The 21,378-nt window shown below is 41.0% G+C and overlaps 1 protein-coding gene across 2 annotated transcripts in view; it reads right to left on the bottom strand.

The window, feature by feature from the left end:
- The window catches only part of NKD1 (NKD inhibitor of WNT signaling pathway 1), a 111,023-nt gene that overhangs the window by 23,765 nt on the left and 65,880 nt on the right, over positions 1–21,378 (bottom strand). For both annotated transcript variants that reach the window (XM_037409404.1, XM_037409403.1), the window contains exon 4: positions 17,046–17,103. In XM_037409404.1, the coding sequence (XP_037265301.1) occupies positions 17,046–17,103 (58 nt within the window). The remainder of the gene's footprint in view (positions 1–17,045; positions 17,104–21,378) is intronic.

The raw sequence follows: 21,378 nt of genomic DNA, 5'->3' as shown, positions 1-21,378 counted from the left end.
GCTTCCAGCAGTTTCTTCCCTTGTGCTTTTAACCTGATGTTGTCGGATGAGGAGGGACTGTTCCTCAGGAGGTTTTTGTAAAGTGTTTATCATAATGAAGGCACATACTAAAATAAATATTACCTACAATGCAGAACTTTGAAGTATATCTGAAGAAGGGCCATTTGCTTTGTACTCACCCGGTCCATAAATACTACTCCATATTCTTGGGAGTTCAAACTAAGGCCACAGAAAGACCCCCGTAAAACAAAAGACAACATTTGTTTGTCTACCTTAGCCCAGCCCTGTTGTTTCCTTCTAAAATCAACAAGAAATGAAAAGGTAGCACAGACCTTCACAACAAGGACAGTTACACTGACGGTGGTTCTTCATAACTATTATACATGCCCCTAGATTTTCAGTGGCTCATTGGTACCAGCAATAAGCTTCTCACATGAACATTTCTAACTAAGCTGATAGACTTGTATGAGGGGCTCTTGCAATCCTTCACCAACTTGTTCTAGAGAATGTGAAATAAATGAAAGCTGGGCAGGTATGACCCCTAGCTTTGTTGAAACAGTGGACAACCAATTGAAAAGAAAAAAAAAATCCACTCCTGTTATCACACAGTTTTAAATGTATATAATGGCCAAAAGACTTCTACAGTGGTCTTGTATATGTTAAGGAACAGCATCCCAAATGGCACTGGCATGGCAAACCACATTAGGCTGAGAGAACTGATCCTGCACAAGGTGACTGTTCCTTGCCCCAATGCTCTTTGTGGGTTTTTTCTGTCAAAATGAAACGTCTTACAGACCATTCTCTCCCTTCCACCACTGCGCTCTTGCACTGTGCTGAAAGCTGTTGGTGTGTGCAAAGTGCACCAGAGTTCCCCAGCCCACAGGGTGCTTCAGAGAGGAACAGCGCAGTTACCTTCTGGGTTCAGGAACAGCCCTTCCACTGGCACATTTCATAACCTTTCTGGATATACAGTTTGTGTGTTCCGATCGGAAGCTTTCACTTTAATGTATAATGCATATACCAGAGGAAAAATGTGCTCTGACAAATTAGTCTTCTCAAAAAACAAGAGTTCAACTGTTGGGGAAGGAGGGGATACATCTTGCAGTACACTCCTTGAGAGAGTTTAAATACTGTATGCCAGAAATTATCCTCTTTGAGCTTCGCTGACCTTTGATCTGAAGAACTCATTGGCCTTGCTGCTCTGGGGAATTATCCTTTGAAATCAGTTACTCATTCTGGAGCTCAGATGAAATGGGGAAATCTGGTGATCTCATCCTGATGTCAAGTTTCATTCAGCAAAGAAAAATTAAATCTAAATGAGGAAACTTTAAAGGGGAATATGGAGGTATTAAACTAATATTTACGAGTGATCAAATAATGTGTCTGTGCATATATCCTTGTGTGCCTTACCCAAACCCAATGAACATTTAAAAATACATACTGGAGTACGAGTGTTTTGTCTGAGAAAAGAAGGGTAAGTGTTTGGTATCTTGTTTCTATACTTAGTTTTGACTATTGACATGCGCTCGCTCAGCTTCATGAAGGATACAAACACATGCTGAACCTACTTATAAATAAAATGAGAATGTCTGCTTGGGACAGTTAAAACTGGCAGCCTGTAAACAGAGATCCACCAGTGAGCCGCATGCCAAGGTTCAGATATATTCACAATGTGAACTTCCTTTCAGCTCTGCCAATGATATTAAACTAGACCAGACAAGATAGCTATCTCAAAGGAGTGTGGAGAATTTATAAACTTGTGTTCCCAAAGTCTAGCCCATCAGAAATAGGTCCACGTACAATATATCATCTGTGCAAAAATACTTGCTTACCTCCCCGCTCAGATAACAAGTCCTGACAAAGAGAACACGCTATATAGATGAATACACAGAGAAACGTAGCCTTGTTGTGGGAATCCACAATCGGAGGGAAAAAAAAAAAAAAGTATATATATGTTGCTTCTCATGGGAATAACCATATGTTCTCAAAAACAATGCTCCCTAACAGAATGTTTCATGAGTTGAAATACTGCATATGTTTTCTTTACGACGTTCTCTTTTCTTGTTCTTGTTCATTATTAATGGTCTTGTATTCACTTCTATAACCTTAAGAAACTATAAAAATGTGTCTGGACAATATTTGAAATTGGAAAGACAATAAAGAAAAAATATTAACTTGGAAAAATTGTGAAATACCATTCTTTCATGAAAAACAAACTGACTGGCTTAAGTGTACTAGCAGATGTTTGTCTCTAAGATTGTTAATTACTACCACCCAATTGCTTGTAATTGAGGTGGGGGAGGAAGAGAGAGGGAGAATGAACACCACTTTAAAGGTATTAAGACTCAAATTAAGTCTTTTTTGCAGGGGTTTATTCATTCCTAAGAAAAGATGGGGGTTATATTTCCAACTGCTTCTTAGGAATCACCAAAAAAATCCCAGAAACAAGGTAAAACTGATTGCTGTGCTGCAAGTATTGAATGAGCACGGAGTACTAGGCTTCAGACAGCCAAGCTGTCCTGCACTCACCTCCACCCTGCTCTGAGAGGGGCTGGGGGGGAGAGCTGGACTAGAGCTGCAGTCAGGTGGAAAAGTGACTGCTTAAACTTTCACCCTCGCTCAGGTGGCTTGTCATTTTGGATTTCTCAAAGCCTCATCTCAAGCAAAGCACCGTGGCACCTTGCTCTTTAGCAAATAATCTTCCTTCTCGAAGCAAGGACAGTTTCACTCTGTTGTTCAACTGTGTTTAGCGTTTCAGTCAGATGGATTAAGAGGATCTTGTGCCCAGAAACAAAAAAAGGATGCAACTCTGATGAATGTTCAGGTCTCAGTTACAGCTACCATGTCCCAATTTGCACAGTAGTTAGGAGAACTCGGGCTAAAGATGAACTGCTTCGGAGCCTCTTTGGGATGACAGCCATTCCAAAAGGTATGTGATGGATCACAGGGCCTTAACTCAGAATGCAGAACTATGGGAGAAGCTATGTAATTCCACACTGATAAATTACGACTGGACATTACTAGTGACTATTATCTTAACTTCAGGGTCATTACTGAATAATTTTTGAGAGAAAGCAGAGTAAAGGTAAAATTGGAGAACTGACAAAAATGCCACCTATGCAAGTCAGCATCTGGCATACATGAAGCCAAACCCTTTGAAATGAAATATTAGCCTTCACCTCAAGTCGGGTAGACTGGATTGCATGGCAATTCTTTAAAACGACTACCAGAAACAAAGGGACTGAATTATCTCTATGTGGGGAAAACCAAACCACACACTAGAACCTGAGACTTGTGGGGGAGTAGGATAAAAGGAAAACTGAAAAACAGACATATCAAGCAAGAAGATGAAGTCAGAAGTACTTCTGTAACAGCTCAAATTTAACTTCATAGCAATACTTGACTGATGGGATTGAGCGTCAAAGAGCTGGTCCAACCAAGCTCAGTAGTAAAATTCTTATTGACGTCAACAGGGTAAGGGTTTCACTTCCAATTTACAGATCCAGCAGATGCAGCAGAACTTACAAGTCAGAGACTTTGAGGACCAAAGGGGTAGAAAAAGAATTAATTGTGTTGTTTTTCCTGAAGTCTCTGATGTCTAAATTATCTGGTTCTGTCAACATTTTTTTCATTGCAAATCAGGTTTGACAAACATAACTGACATTCTTCGCTGACTGCACGACAACAACCAGAGCAGTAACAACTATGTTTGAAAGCCTAAATTGAGAAGTCATCCTTTAATTAACAATTACATTCACATTCAGATTTCACTTTTAAGTTCTCCTGGAGGCCATGGATTAAGAAATACCACCCCCATTAAGCACACGCTTTGGTTTTATTCCACAGAGTTGACTGAAATACATCCCCGATGGAGATAGCTTTGCTTGAGCAAAGGTCGTCTTCTCCAGTGGCAAATGAATGTAGGCAGAACAGGACCAGGAAGGGAGTAACATTCCTGTTCCACAGCCACCAGAACAAGCGCATAGGAAAACAGGCTCACCCTGGGTCAGTGCCAAAAGCATGTATTCAGCTTTCTCTGGCTGAAAGCTGAAGCTGATGAATTAGACACACCCTTCAAAACAACAAAGATCAAGCTGCCTTCTCTGAAACTTACTGTAGGGAAATTAATTGTCCATTTTAAGTCCAGTGGGACAAGTCAAAACCAATTTAGCAAGTGCTGTACTAGTCTGGGATGGGTATTTCAACCTGAAAATACAGACAGAAGTCATCTTCTTCTATTTCACTGTTTCCTGTTGCTGGTCACAACACAAATGAAAGGTTCAATTGCCCACCACAGAGTAAAAAAAATAAAATAAAATTTGTGATGTCACAAGACCTAATGCCAGCACCCGACCAGGGGGAGACAGTTAAGCGCAAAACAGACGGATAGTGACTCAGACCATGTGATGGCTTGCAAAAACCCCAACAAAAATAAACAACCAAAATATGTTTTAATCATTCAGGCATCAGATAATGATTCTAACCAACAAGTCACCACTAGGACACTGGGGAATTGCTAAACTGAAATTCACTCAAATGTTCAGGCAACATTTTCTCTCCTGAATAAAAAATAGTCAAACTCCCAGGTCTGTGCAACACCACCTCCCATAAAGCTTCAATTCCTTTTGTCAACACCAATAATTTCACATATTTAAGCAGAAGTATTTCCAAGCCTTGATACAGAATCACAGGTTTCTGTCTAGGTCTGGCATCTTTTTTTCAGCTGTTGGGTTGGGGTGGGGGGGGGTGGGGAGGAATTTTTTACTATCTCCTTATGAAAAAAAAAATTGTGCTAAAGATGCAGACACAAAGGACAATACAGTCTCTCTGCTAGCTAGGGTGTAACTCATACATGCTTAAACACTAAACCTAGATTTCTCACACTCTCTCTGGAGTGAGTTTGCTGAAGGGAGGGAGTTTGCTGAATTTTGCCAGATTATGATTCCCTTTTCCAATTAGTTCCCCAACTGGCTGTATTTCATCAACAGCAACTGCCAGATTAAATGCCTTACTTGACCATCTTCACCCAACACACTTTGATGTTCAGTTCTCAAGCTTCAAAATACCTTTTGGATGAAGATCAGACAGCACTAAACAGAATCACTAATTAATTAAGCAAAGTTAAATTTTAAACACTGTTTGTTGTGTTAGCCAAAAGCCTGAACAGAACAGTCTTTTTTTTTCCCTTCCTCATCGGAGATCAAAGAAGATCATTTCTCCCTCCCCTCCCCTATCTTAAAAAAAAAGGGGGGGGACAGGGAAGGGGGGACAGGGAATGACACGGGGGAAGAATCTCCATAAGCTTTGGTCAGAATAGTTCAGGATGATACCTGTAGCAGCAAGACTTGTTTGATCAGTGAGCATATCAAAAGCCACATTAACAGAATGCAATCTGCTATAACTATCTGTGTCATTTAACATGGCTAAGTACTTCTTAAGTGAAAACCGTTACTGTCATATGGACCACTTACTACTTTCCAACAGTATTATGTATCCCTGGAGCTCTGAATGGGCTTGCAAAGTGTTGAATTCTGTTGCTGAACAGTGACAGATGGGGACACCAGCTGATCATTTGTGACTTAAAGCAAAAGAAGAAAGACCTCTCTTCTCTAAAGATGGCCATACACTGATTTTGGTTAGTAACTGGTAACAACTTTACTTTTTAAAAATTCCTTCTCACTGTAAGTTGCTGATATTGCTCTTCACATAGGATTTTCTATCTTAAATTTTGTCTCTGGATTTTTTTCCCCCTGGGATGCACAAGGGAAGAAAAAGAAGAAAAAAACCCAGTGACTACATAAACCTTTATTCAAATGAAGGCTGAGTAGGTAATGTTATTAATAATGTAGGTTTTGATATCAACTTGCTCCCATCTAACTTAGATGTTCAGTAGGAAAAACTGTATTTCCACCACCTCTGCAGTGATAACGGGGCTGCTAAAGGTATCTGAACTGTAATACTCGTTTCATCAGAATTGCTGCCCACAAGGAAGAATGTCACTCTGACCCTCACAAAGCTAGCCTTTTGTAGAGAGCAATGTTGTGGGCCTGTACTGTAACACATTATTTTGGCTGTGATGAATCAGTTGCACATCTGACAACGCTCTTGTAGTTAATATTCAGTAGCAGGTTCACGGTTCCCATCCTCAGAGCTCTACACCTTACTCTGAGAGGTGGGGAAGGAAGGAAGTCTCTTCCTTTTCATATCTACACATGGGTGAGAAATGGTACTGGGGTGATAGTTCACATACTGCAAAACATGCAGAGAAATAAAATTCATCAAGGCCTGACCCAACCACCTTATTTAAAGTCTAGAGAGCACATAAGATCTCATCAGAAGAAAAGATTCTCACTGAACAAATGCAGGTAACTGCTCACCGTTATAAGTATTGTACCGCCTAAAGACCACAACCAGAGATGGAAGTCCACTGTGCTATGTAGTGCTCAAAATGCAGAAAAGGAGACAGGCTGGAGCATGCTGCTGGGAGAAGCCAGCCTTTCCTTTGCTCTAGAGAGCCCATGTGTTTTGCAACTCAAGATTCAGCTTCCCACTTTGAGCAACCCCTCTGGTGGAAACCCCTGCAATATCCTCCTAGACAGTATCACCGTGAACTTCGTTCATATGTAGCATCTTAACATCTGGGGGGCAATCACTACTTGCTCGTGGGGCCTGGGCAGCCGCCCCTGCAGAGGCACAGGTGGCCTGGGACAGGGCAGGTGGGTGGGTGCTCAGTGCAGCTCCCAGAGGGTCCTGTAGCGGGCACAGAGAGCAGTCCTCCCCTGAAGGCCAGTTTGCCAAGAATATCCTTCCACACCCAGATGGCTCCATGCTCTGCAAAGGCTCCATTAAAGTAACGAAACAAGGGTCTGCAGCACCACATGCTTTAGCTTTATGTCTCCAAATCCTTAAGAGGGACTATAACTCCCTCCTAAACAAATCTGCGCACAGAGTCCAGGGCTGCCTTGGCTCCCCTCGACCACTCCTCCACGGCACCGAGCCCTGTGCGCAGCCCCAGCTGCAAGGCACAGCAAAGCTCTCCGCTCCTCCAGAGCCCTGTGAAAATTCCTCGGGTAGCAGCTCTGTTACTTCTGGATATTTTGTTTTACAACTACTATTCCTTTCCACTCTTTTTGTTACCCTTACAGTTTTAAATCCTTTCTGGTACAAAGTTGGGCACTTTGTATAACATATTTTACTGGTGAAAGGACCTGGGTTGCTGGATTAGGTTTATAAAGCAAGAAAAGCGTGATTACTGGTATTTTTATTTTTTTGGTAGGCTCGGGGGTTGGGACTTTCCATCTAACAAGAGCAGCTGGACTCCGAGCTCTTTCAAGAGCAGAAATGTTGCTTCAGGTTCATTTCCACAACCCCATAGTGCTGCATTTATTATTTGCTTTTACTCACAAACTAGTTGTGGTTACAGAAAAAAACCCTCTTCCAAACAAATGACATTTTATCTTTTTCTCCACAGGAGAATAAGGTTGACTGCTACTTGTGCTTTGAGGTTTGGATATGATTGAGATGAAACATCTGTTAAGAAAAAAAGGGGGGGGGGGGGGGGACATGGACCTTTTTCTGCTAAAAATATCATGCCTTTTTTTTTTTTTCCACCAAACTTGAAACATGTGATGAAATTCAACTTTTAAAATATAACCCTGGAGCTACTTGAAACTATAAAAGTCTCCTCAGTATCTGAGGCAAGTCAGAATTTCCACTGTTCAAGCTGGGCTTTTATGAAGAGCAGACTTTAGAAAAAGCTGTAATCTGTCTAGGTAACAAAGGGCACTTGTTCTGCCTGGTGAGGTAAAACTTTGGGTTTCTGTAGCTACTGCAGCAGAAGTGGAGTTGAAGCACACAAAAGCACCCTGACTGATACACACTTTGAATTTGGAACAGCAACTGGCAAAAGCAATATGCTTTTCACTGAAATTGCCTCTCTAAGTCTGCATGTACATGCTTGTGTATTTGTAAGGTTCAGCAGGATGACAGGTTGTTGTGTCTAAAATATCCAGCCCGAAGGTTCAGGTATCTACCTGGCTTTACATCGATCTAGCTGTCTATATGAAATGATGGCTTCTAAATTCAATCCCAGAAATGCAAGAACTATTTAACTCTGTCATAAACTACATCCTCACATGAGACACTCTGGGTCTTCTCCCTGTGGGTAGGAGAGAAGGGCCCTACAGGAGGATGCACACGGGTTCTAAACAAAAGCTTATTGCAGAAAGCTACCAAAAACCCAGCAGAGAGCACTCTGAAACTCAGTTGCCTGGCTGTGTCAATGTCAAGCCAAACACAAGAGAACTGGCAACTTTAGGAATATTTCAGAGTTGCAGCAGGACATACTGCCTATTAAATGCAGTATTCAAGGTTTCTAAAAATGAATGTATTGTTTCCTGAAAAGGCGAGGGATTTGAAACAAATACATTGTCCTCTGAAATAGCAAGGGCCAAAACTTCTTTCAATTACAGGACTGCAAAACTGAAATAATTCCATGAACACCAGCATGAGAGTATTATCTGGCCCCAAATCTTTGCCTGGAAATATGCTCTAGTTTCATATGAGTTTAAAAAAAATAAAAAATAAAAAAAAAATGGAAGAAAGAAAGCAAAACGAAAAAGGGGAAAAAAGAGAGTCACAAGAGAGTCAGAGAAGAATGGCATTTTGACTTACTTTACAAAAACATGTTTAATAAAACCTCCATGAACTGTGGTCAAAGCTACAAGAAAAATAACTGGTAATAATCGTTGCTGGGAAATTAAAAGTAGAAAAGGACCTTTGTTCTTCAAGTAGAATAAATGAAACCACTGGTATTCATCATGTTTCCAGAGAGATTGTTTTCAAACTCCTGACTTGTTCCCATATTTCATTCTTTGTTCTTGGTGGTGGATGTCCTGGGGCAAAGTTCAAGTACATTTATCCTGCTGCACATGTACAGTAATGCAGCTTTATCTCTGTACCATACACACTACATCAGCTGTCCTTCACAGATATGTCCAAGTCCATCAGTTTGCCAAGGTGTATCTGATGGAAGTCCCTGCTTCCCAGATTAGCCACCACTGCAGAGGCAGGAGAGCAGGACGTGCAGATAGACACGGCTAGCTATAACCCAGCCAGCCCTGGGTGGAGGTAAGGGTTTGACAGGCGTAGCCTCACAGGAGGCAGCTACTGCAGAGCTGTGCACCAGCCTGCATTCCTGTGCGATTGTTACCCAGCCTGAGCTAGATGAACAGCTCACCCAGATATGCCTACACACGCCACCAGTTCCTTCCTCTTCTGAATCACAATGTTGACAGCCCAAGGGAAACACCAATGACTAAGACCAGTTTGCTGAGTCCAGGTTACTGAGGCCCAGCCCTTTCAAACCTCATGCACAGAGCATGAGCCTTGTATCACTGGAACCCATTTCTCACACCTACCTCAGTCGCGCTACGTGGCAGCTCCTCTTGAGCTTCACTCACCAATGCAAGCAACCAGCTGCGTGCCCACAGTCTGCTGCCTGAGCTCTGCCGTGATGCTCTGCTCACCTTCAGGATATGGAAGGCAAATACAAGAGCTCTCACGCCTTTGATGAGATGTCCCTAAGCTACACCCTTTTTGCACTTTGATTCTGCTGCTTCCCACGTGCACCCTGATGGTGGGCTCTCACATGCTACGAGAAGCAACCTGAGAGATGTGCAGACAGAGGTTTTTCAACAGCTATACCCACAGGTGAATTTTGCCTGCTAGCAAACTAGTATACGACTACCCTAGAACTGAGAGTAAATGAATATTCTTATTGTTAATGGATTCTTTTTTAAATGAACATTCAGAAAGATCATTAGCTTCTCTGTGAAAGAAAGAAAAGTTGACAGTTTTAAGTAGAAAGGAAGAGTATTGAAAACCAATATTATTAGAAATACCAAGCAGGCATATATTATTTTGAAGCTTTCCATGTTTAAGGTGTTCACTGGGGATCAACTGCTTTTTTGAGATGCTAGTACACTTCCCTTTTCATTATTTTGGTTTTTTACTAAAATATTTTCTATACGTTACACACAATTATATTAATATTAACATTTGGCTTTCTTCAGCCACCATGAAGAAGAGAGACCACTTGCAAGTTTGGACGGTTTCCTTGTGTGCTACAGTTAAAAACCTATTCTCTGTCATATTGTAAGGGACAGACACGGATGCAGGAAATCCCAGGCTCTGTTCTCAGCTTTGCTATCTTATCCCTGAACCAAACACACAACCTGCTTGTGTTCAGGAATAACAACTTTCCAGCAGTGCAGAATGATCTGAATACAGAGCTCAACGTGAAGCTATTACTTACAGCAGGTATGATCTTCCCAGTCTAATGCAGAGGATTAATAACTCAGAACAAAACTCTCAAACCGTAGACAAAACACATCATCTATCAAAAACCGTTAGGCAGCACCAGCAGGAGCTGGTGGGTTGTCAGCTGAAGAGAGCGATACCCAACATGCAGGGAACAAGCACAGCACTGGTAGCAGAGCACACAGCTTCCGCACAGCAGCGGCTCAGTGTGAGGAGGAAAGCTCGCCCTCCAAGGTGACATAGCAGCCCACTTTTCACTGCCTTTCTGTGCTCTGCTTGCCAACATGGGTGGGAGCTGTTAGACACTGTAAAGGTCCATTTGGAGACACCTGGAGACCACTAACTCATTACACACAGGCCATGGACAACCATTGGATGGCAACAGTCTTTCATCACTACTGACCTGGCTGCACTTGAAACAGCAGCTCTAGAAGTAAAAGCTTCTGATCCAAATACCAACCCCCCTCAACTGGAACAGCTAATGTTAAGGAACACTTGTACAATTTTTATTTTTTTTAATATTTTTTTTAAAGTGCCTTATGCCATAAGATTTTCCTCCCACTCATGGCAAACAGCCTACCTGCTTCTTATAATTTCCTGGATCTGTGCACGACCACAGGAAAACTTCTGCTAATCCTACCAGTCTCATGTTCTTTGGTGACTTTTATTCTGACTGCCAAACTAAGCAGTTTTCTCTTGGCACTCTCCACTGCTCCTTTTCTTCCCCCTCCACCCCATGTTCTCTGGTACTCCTTCCAATTCACAGTAACCAGCTTATCAGCTTCCAGCCTCAGCAGGGACTAGCTGTTTGTCAGATAATGGGTGGCTGGTGCCAGTGGGTCACCCTGAAGCTGAAGGTATTTTTCAGAGTTGTTTCATGTCATATTGAGTAGTAGGAAAGGGTAGAGCAGAAACCTCTTGGCAGCTGAAAAAATACAGCCAGTGAGCAAAATGATCACCAGGCTGAGGTGATCACGTGGCATATATTCGTGCACACCAAATCTATGGTAAGTGCATAGGATTAGCAACAAGTCATTAAAATGCAGAGTTCCCATATAATGTCCCAGAAAGCTGACCACAACAGCACTTTTAAGGTAGAATTACTGGCACTCTGCAGTGTCAGCGATGAATAGGTATCTGGTTTAAGAACATGACAGAGAAGGCACCTTAATTTTCTGCAAAGCACCAAGCCTCCATCAGTAGCACTAGGTAGGTAATAACAATGGTGCTGAGATAAAGCACCTTTGCCCGTGAGCAAGATCCAATCTATGTCTTTTCTATAAATACACTGGAATTTCATATACATAATAGAAAATTATTTCAGCTTTAGAAAATAAATGAAATAACCATCATAACTGAAGGCATTAACTAGAAAGGAGCATGCAGTTTGAAATAACTGCCTTTTATTAGCCATTCATAGCTCAGTCTAGCACAATACATGAATTTATTACAGCTAAGAGATGATCAAAGTATGGTAAAAAGTGTCTCACAGGCAAATAGGTTAGCTAAAACTAGTTAAAATGCTTGATCAATTTTTCCTTTGCTGACAATTTTCTAAACAATTCGGGCCCAAGCACCATACCTTGCCACTCCTCCTCTGAGTGGACAACCCAACAGATACTCTTTCAATTACTACTTGTAGAAACAACTCCAGGAACTAAAGCCTTCACTGAATTTTTCCCAAATGGAGAGACAGAGGAGAGGGAATTTTCTGGCAATGCATGAGCGCAGCCCTGCTGCAGGGCACTGTGGAGAAGGCACACTCCACCCCATGCCCTCCCTTGCAACTGTGCAGCCCTAGCAAGGTGGAAGCATGGGTATGTCAGCAGCACCCATGTGGAAGCCAGTGTGATCTCTTTACTGGGAAGTCTGGGATGTGTACAGCAGGGGAAGCAGGATGACCAGCACTGGGCATAAGATCAGCACCCTTAAACCACTAGTTCATTCCTTACTATTGGCTCCCTGTTTGCTTGTCAGTTCTTAATAAAGTCAAAAATGACAACACAGCTCTGCATGGTGGAACTCAGTTAACCACACCTCAGCTCCCACTTGACCACAGATTCCGTGGATGCTGGGGAAGAAGAGATGAAGGACTGTCTGGACATACTAGTAACATCTTGAAAAACATATAATAATATTAAGAACATAATTAATTACTTTTCTGCTTTGCTGAATACAGCATGCCTTACTTGCAGGTTTAGAAATTCTGTGTAAGTGCGTGGAAAGTGCTACAAGTAGCTCTTTTACAGATCTCAGAATTTTTTTTCAGCAACAACATGTGCTTTGAACTCTGCTGGAGGGCTCTCTAGTATTTATGGGCAAGAAGATGACCTGAATAATTTTGTCCTTTCTGGTACCAGACAAGGCAACATCTTACATCTAGGGATTTGGATACATCTGGTTTGGGAAACATATCAAAAAAAGGGTTTGTTGATTCAGGTCAAGCTCTGTCACTACTTTCAGCAGGACTGTGGATATCATGTTCAGATAAGGCACCAGGAAGGCTTGGATCTTCTCCAGTCTTCTGTTGAGAGAATAATAATCAAGACATCACCCTCGCTTGACAAATGCAACAGGGAACAGATTCCTATCAGCATAAGAGGCAGTTCCTCTGACAGGTACAGGACTAGATTGATCTCACAGAGATGCAAGATTTCTGGTTAGTAGAAAAACTAGTCATACTTTTCAGAACAGTGACATGAGAAATCACATTATCACATAACTAACTAATAGGGGTGATAGGTTCGGTGCCTCCTGAGCTTAAAGACTTCACCTTGAACTCCAAAAGGCAGCTGAAGTAGACTGATAGCTATATCCCACTGGGCTCTAAAAAGCTTGTATTGAGACAAGAAGGAAATTGCCTTTTTTTCCACGATCAGTCTGTGTCAGAGGGAGACTTTCCTGCTTCTGGTTCAGATGTCACAAGCAGGGAGAAAACAGGCTGCTCTGAAAAAAACCCAAATGTTCAAGTGATACGATGGAGGAAACACAGTTCACTTCATAAAGACATGGAGTGGTTAAGGTATGAAAGCTCTCCTGGTCTGCAGGCTTCAGTTGTGAAAATTTCCCAAAAGGTCTGGGGAAAGGAGGTGAAAAAAGTTATGGAAAACAGGAGCAGGGCTCCTGAATGATTCCTTAAAAAGCTTACTTACGCCTTGAAGAGCAGAGAGAACTTGGATGTCATCACTGAATACACTAATAGATATCTTTCTGAGTTACCTGCATGTCTCCACAATGGATGGACTTGCTGTTTGGTGCTACATTCAATTCCTGCCAGCCATTTTAGCTTCTCCATCAAAATGAAATGAAAAGTATCTCCCAATGTCTGTGCTAGTTTTTGTGAATTTTTCCAGAGCCCCTCCAGTCATTCAGACCTACTATTCTATCTAGGGACAAGGAAGAGCAAACACAAGCAAGCTCTTTTATATTACACGTGAAGAGGGATGAAGCACATGCTTCCTGCGCAGATGCTAGACAAGAAAGTTGAAGCACAAGAAGTTTGTACACAGCCACAGCAGACTGCACAAGTACTCTTAAGTTTGATGAGTAGAAGTCTCTGAAATGCAGTGGGAAAGCACTACTAAACTTGGAATGGAAGTTGCAAATGAATCCACTACAGAACCCATATCCAACATGCCCGATTGTGGAGTTATTACTGAAAGAGGAAGAAGGGAAACAGAGTAATATAAGAAGAGACTGAGGTTTTCATTGGTGTCTCTTATCTAAGGAAATCACGGAACATGTAAAATAATATCCAAAAAATTTCAGTTTAGTGTCTTGTCCCGAAGCAAAATCAAAGGCAGGTGCTGGACATAATAGACAATACTGGTCAAACTGTTTCTTTCTGCACAGCACTCGGTAAACAGAGTCGCCACTATTGAGTTCTAACCTCTTGTCATGCAGCAACATTGAGTCAACAATCCGCTCTCATGGCTTAATGCTTTTGATGTTTACTTTGTTCTTCCCATAGTTCAAAAGAAAGCACTAATGCACCAGTCCTCTTACCAAATACAATCTTAATCCCAGAATCCCGAGCCTTTTGCTGTTGGCCAGTTAAGTCTGTTAAGACGAAAGGATTTGATCAAGCTTTACATAACAACACAGAAGTTAAATCCAGCAAAGAGAGTTCTTTTTATCTGTACTGCTCAGACGGCTAAGAGGGGGGGAAAAGAAAGAGAGGGAGGAAAAAAAAAAGGCAATGAACTTGGCTATGTAAAACAAAATAAGGAATTCAATTATTTCTCTTATTGCCACTTTGTCTTTTCAGTGAGAGTCTTCTAAAGAACTCTGATTTATTCTCCAATAAAGTCTCTGAGTGTGAAGGCTGTAACTCTCCCCTAACCCAGAAGAACTGTGGCACCTGCTGTGCTTTTTTGCAAATCTGAGAAATGTTTCTTTTTCTTTTTTTCCCATCCCCACCATGCATTTATGAAGACAGAATATAGTTTATTGACTAGACACTTGCCTGGTACTTGGTAGAGTGAGGTTCAAGTCTTTGTTTTGCCATTCCTGTCCTTTGTGAGCTCAGCCCAACCAACCACATTTCAGCGCATTACAGCTCCCTGCCTCTGAAACTAGTTACCAGTAATGTTAACGTTACCACACATGCAGCATCTATGTTACACCAGTACATAGGTAAAGATTGTGAAGTAGCCAAATAAAGGCAGAACAACTACTTTAGATGGAAAGAGTAGTATCTTTCCTGAATATTAACTGCATTTTCATACAAAATATTTCTATGCAGAAAAGAGCTATGACAGTGGCCATCTTGTACCACACAGAATTCAAGCTGTGCCCTAACAAAGGTCTCAAATCATGTTTCAGCTTCGCTTTATTTGCTATATATTCACAATTTTATGCTAGTACTATCACAAACATGCAAAAATATTATGCCACTAAAACAAAAAGTGTGAAAGCAACCTACTTTAATACAAATGCTTCCAGGATCATCTGTTAATTATAAGACTTTTAATATCCCACTCCAGAATGAAGTGGCTAACGCTGTCCCCAGCATGGAAAACATAGCCTGGAGACCTGAGAGCAGAAGGGATGAGGACCAAGCCTTGGCAATCTGCACGCATTTGCCTAAGCACTGGGTGGGAACAGTTACCTGCCTCCCAGCTGGAAAGACGCCACAGAACAGCTTTTCCCCAGTGGCAGCACACAGAGAAAGGACCTGCTCCTGGTGTCTAAATCTTTTCTCAATACTCAGCTTCTTCATAAGAAAGAGACGCATCAGAAGTAATAATGTAAAATTGCTGAAAGACTGAAATTAAAGTAGCTTAAAAGGTTTTATACTCTAATAAAAACAATCTTGCTTCCGACTAGTTTGGAAATATTATATATTGGATATTATGTTTGCTATGCAAGACAATTCTATACAACAAAGTAAGAAATAATTAGTAGCAAGGAAATGTAGAATGCGACACAGAAAAATGAAATTATTCACCTTGCTGACATCTCATATCCTGTGTTAAGTGGATTCTCCTATACTTCTGAAAATAAAAAACCCACCCTTTATTAGAGTTATGTCCTACTGTGAGCAGAAAGGAAAACTGTGGTGAAGTTAAATGCTGAAACACTTTTAACAAACACTGACAAGTAAAAGTACCCTACAAGCACCAGCTGAAATTTAGCTCCTATGTTACAGGTACATACAAGGGAACATCCTTTGTACACTACCGGCATGATAGAAATATGGGATCCAAGAAACACAGTATATTAACACATTTCACACGTAGGGAACTGCAAGACAGACATTCTTAACACAGAGAATCTTTCAAGTTCTGTGTAGACAGAAATTCCTACCACCAAAAACAAATGACTGGATGATAAAAAGACAGAAAATTTCCAAGTTAAACTTGACATGATTAATCATTCTAAATAAGTTGGGCACATTGTTTCCACTATCCTATAATATAAACCTAGCACACAGCACATGCAACCACTTTTTTTTTTATATACATATACATATATACATATATATATATATCCCAGACAGTTTCTATGTCTTATTTCCTTGTTTTTTTAAAAGAATGAGCAACAATGTCCTCAGATTAATCTCTTCCATTCATCAACCCCCACTTGCCCAACTGAAATTCAAGGTACCTCAGATGTATTCTCTGGCACGCAGGATACAGTGTCCATACTTAAGACCCCCAAAGGCCCTTCCCACTACAGTGATTCCATCTCCACTGCAAGGAGAAGCCTGATCATAGAGGAAGAGATGAGCCTTGGAAATACACTGTCTGAGGCAATAATTATTCCATTCATATTCAGGAGAAATGTATTGAATAAGAGTCTCTGGTCTTTATCAGAAATTAATGCAGGAGTTTCTGTGTCTGGTTTGTGTAACAGAAAGGTGTGCAGCATACCATAAACCCCAATGCTAACATCTTCAGTGAATGCATTTACCACCTCTGCTGGGGCCAGTGATACTCACTACCACTACCAATGCCAAAATAGGTACCTAGGAAAAAATTGTGAGACCCTGAATTAAAACACTTGGTGCCTATGACACAACTGGGTGACTTCTTTTGATACAAGAACAGTGGTGGGAGATACAGAAATAATACCCTATTCCCATCTTAACAGTTTTGCCAGGCAAACTGTACATGAGTGTTATCAAGAACTGCACTCTCATATATGCATTCTCACACTGAGCTGTTCACTGACATACTCCAAAATCCCTTAATATTAACCAAGAAATTTTGTTCTTTAAATACCTTCTAGATGAAAGTGTTCATCACCAATAGTGTCTCTGTAGCCTTCCCCAGATAAATCCTGTTTAAAAAAAAAAATTAGAAATTAATGACAAATATACTATATACAAAGTGCTGAGGTGTTAAGAATATGTATTTATTATCACCAGGATTAATTTAAAATACTAACAAGAGCACAGAAGTTGTTTTCCAGGAAAGAAGTCATTAACTTTATTAGTGGTAGTCACTGCATTTGGTGCTATTTTACAATGTTCTGGACATACTTTCAGACAAAAATTTAATGGAGATGAATAGATTGTACAGGGGGAAGAAAAAAAGAAGTTCATATTCAAAGCCTTTGACAAAGTAGATTAATATTCAGCATTTCAACATTCTGTCAATCAAGCAAGATAAAAATACTCCAAATGGAAACGATAAAGCAGAAATAAGCCCTTCAGTACCTACAGAGGAATGTTAACACTTGGTTCCACCAACAAACAGAAAACTTTCATATGCCAGAGGTCACCCAAGAAAAGCAGATACGACAATCTGAAGAGCTGCCTGATCCTTCAGTCCCAAAATTAATGAAATTTTGTCAGTCCCACTATGTCTAGAGCAACACAGAAGCAGATGCTATAGATATGCAGATGATCTTATCTCAGACCCAAAAAAACATTTCTTTAATGGTGCTGAAGTAGTAATAAAGGGCATCAGTGTGGGATTTGAAGCTAATCCCACTTACAAAGACCCTGAAGAGCATTCTTACTCTCTTATTAGCAGACTCTTCCAGCTCCGGCCCCCCACCCCGGCTAAACCATAAGCAATGACAGCTATCCTCATGTTTTGCCATCTCCCATTTATTCTGAAGGCTCTAGCATCACCATAATGTCGCTGACTTTACATTATATTCTCTGGCTCCCCAGCTTCTCCACAAACACTCTCTGCAACTGAAAAATAATTACGATAATAAGGAAGGATATGGTCCTAAAAAGGTGGCATGCTGCACTCATGGCCACTTCAACTTCACCTGCAAAAACATAGCAGGAACACAGAGCCTGCACTCTCAGCTTCAGTCTGGGAACTGGAAATTGTCAGCACAGAGCTTTTTGTACAAGATAAGAATAAGGGAATAACCTGTGAAAATTAATGTCTGGTTGTATTCATTAGCTTTATTGTTAAGCAATTTTATCATGATAAAAGCGGTTCACCTCTTCTTGAAAAAGCTGACAGAGGTTCTTTCCGCCTTCCACATGCCCAGATGTTATTCTTTGAGATTAGTTATCAAAAAGTAACTAAGCCACAAAAGCATACCTTAGGAACTCTTCAGTATCAATTTCTGCAACAGCATTTTAAAAATTAGATTTTACAAACACTACTGGATAGCTACCCCAGAGACCCCGAAAATATTGTTCTGTCCATGAACATATACCCTGAAATAAAGTCAGAATTCATGGACCAAATGGCTCTGAGAAATGCTGGCAACCTGGCCAGAATGCTAGGATTCTGCACAGCACAATGTTGCTATAAAAGCTGTCATTCCAGATTTAGCTTTCCAAGAAGCAAATCACAAAACCTGCATTGTTTCCTTGAGGTTTTGTTCCAGTAAAAAAAAGTTCTCTTTTTTTGAGTATGTGCTGATTAATATCAATCATTACCTTAAAAATTATGGAAGAAATGGACAGTGAAGGAAAAGAAGCCATTAAATATTGGCATAACTTATCATATTTCTGCAAGAAAATGGTCTTTCCAGGGCCTTGTAAAAGTTAGTATACTTTTGTTTGATCACATTCCTCCATATCATCATTTTCCATGAAGCTCTGTGAGTACACCTCTGACTGCTCTTGTGGATAATGAGATACATAGAAGTGACTGTGCTCTCTCCCACAATGGTAAATATTTAATAACTGGTTTGGAGGGTGTGCGTGTGTTTGTTTTTAAACTAATCTCAGAATTCCTGTTTCCTACTGCTTTCTTGGAAAAAAAGTGTATTTTCTGTTAACCTGACCAGCAAATATGCAATGAGTAGGTACGATCTTACTTGTGATGTAACTCTGAGAAGAGTACTATCTAGCTGGTAGCCTTCATCTCTTAAAATTTTAGCAAAGCAAGCAGTGCATCTGGGTATCAAATGTTGCCTGTTAAAATGATGTCATTAATCTCATCCTCTACAAAACCCACAAGTCATTAATTTTTATGATTTTTCAAAAGACGTCACTTAAAAATGAACATAACATTTCTTGACGTAAAATGCATTATCAAGTAACTCAACAGAAAAGTGGAAGACAAGTGTAAAACAGCAGAGTGAAGCATTAATATTCATTAAGCTAGCGTCCTTATTTTCTCACTTTTAATCATTACATGGGTCTTAAGTAAATATGTTTTATATTCTAGTCTAGTTTCACTCCTTCTCTAGCTCCTAGTTATTTAAGTTAAAGTAGTAACTTAATGCAAGCAAATTTCCAGTAAGTGTTTCTGCCTTAAACCAAATTATTATAAATTACCAAATTCTTCAAAAGTGTTTTTATGATGTTGAACCCTAATGTAACTGTTGAATAGCACAGAAACTGACAATCCATCCTGGAACTGATGAGAGTATCATTTGAACATTTTAGTGGCACATATAAGCAGAATTCCACAGCTCTCATTCCAATGTGTTCCTCTGTATGTCTAAGATTATGACATGTATTATCTTTGATAGACAGATATGTATCTGTGAACAGCATGGGCAACTCTAAGATTTATTTTTTTTGGGGGGGGGGGGGGAGCGGGGAAGGAAAAAACGAACTCCATCATTCATCTTATTATCATTAACTCTGTCAAAAATCCTGCAGAGAGTTACCTGAATATTTTTAGTACCACTGAGACAGACATCACAACCTGGCTAAATACCAAAATGCACCTGTTTGAGAAAAGGGTTCTGGACAGTGTATGCAAACTCACACTCAAAGAAAAGTACAAGAGCGGAGCAAGCATCAGAGAAAACAATTCTTACTGCAGCTCATACCATATAATGGAGTATTCTCACAGTAACCTGTACAAATTGCCTTAACGTGAATAAAATAGTGCATCTACCCCCAGCGACCCAAGTTCAGCCAATGGATGAGAGCGCAAGAAAAGGGCCAATGTGTAAGACACAGCTTACAGCTCAAGAAATTCTAGTGAGAAGCAAACACCATAGAGCCAGGTAGGAATATCTGACACTGGGGAGAAGCGTGTTCGAGCACAAAGGAAGTGCAGGCCCCAGGGGATGAAATAACCAGCAGCGGCAATGCCGTTCAGCCGGGCTCTGCGGCGTGGGCCTCCCCGCGCAGCTGCGGGAGCCCGGCCTGTGGCAGGAGCCGTGTCCGAGAGCAAAAGCAACAACATTTAGGTCATAGGTAGTTGTATATCACTGTCCTGACACGATGTTTTAAATCACAACACTGCAGTTTCAGACTGGAACACTGAGTCATGAAACAACCAAAACCAGATGTACCCTGTGAAATACTATATAAACGAGGTCAGCGAGCACTTGAAAGAATAAAGCAAAGAAACATTTACGGAGAAGGATTATTCCAGCATGCTATTTCTATAGGTGGCTAAACAGGAACCCATCTACTGTAAGCGTCTCTACCTCACTGGGAGTCTCCCAGAGAAATAAATTGGCCTCCATTAGTTACCAACACAAATCACACAAATGACTAAGATTCAGGCTCAAACATCTACTTCAAAACTCTGAACAGCTGGTGGCCTGGCCTGGGTAGAAAGGACCCTGTGTCCCATATATCCCGTTCTGATAGGTGCTGCTGTACCCAGCTCAGATTTAAGAGGGTGGGGGTGGAGAGAAGAGTTAATTACTGCAACTCCCTCAGCAATGCTGCTGAGTATATACATACACAAGGAAGAAAAACAATCTCTAAAATCTCCCACACCCCAGGGCTTCTATTCAGCTGGTTACAAGTCAGGCAATCGTCACTCGCTTCCCACCTTTGCTGTGCAATCAGACTCCAATGAATTCCAACTCACTGGGAATTTTATTTTTTTAACCCCGTCAGCCCTAACCACCCTGTGCAGTTTTCTTACTAATACAAGTCTCTAGAGACTAAAGGCCAGGCACTCACTCTGGGGCTTCCAGCTACTGACTTAGTTTTCACCAGCTATCTGAAAACACTGACATCCAAATCCTCACCCATCGTTCTGCCTACGTTGCTTTATTCCTCTCATGTCTCTGCTGGCTTCCTTTCTGCTCCTAGATTGAGGTTAAGCTCCTTGTCTTCACCTTCCAGGATCTACACAGTTGTTTTTGCATTCACGCTCCTGAGCCCTACCTCCTAGCCCCTATGCCCACCGAATCCTTTAATCTTGGTCATCAGTATAA

Source organism: Falco rusticolus, chromosome 15 (genome assembly GCF_015220075.1).
Source record: "Falco rusticolus isolate bFalRus1 chromosome 15, bFalRus1.pri, whole genome shotgun sequence".
NCBI classification, from domain to species: Eukaryota; Metazoa; Chordata; class Aves; order Falconiformes; family Falconidae; genus Falco; species Falco rusticolus.
The sequence above is the reverse complement of the archived record's forward strand: the minus strand, read 5'-3'. Positions and strand labels throughout refer to the sequence as shown.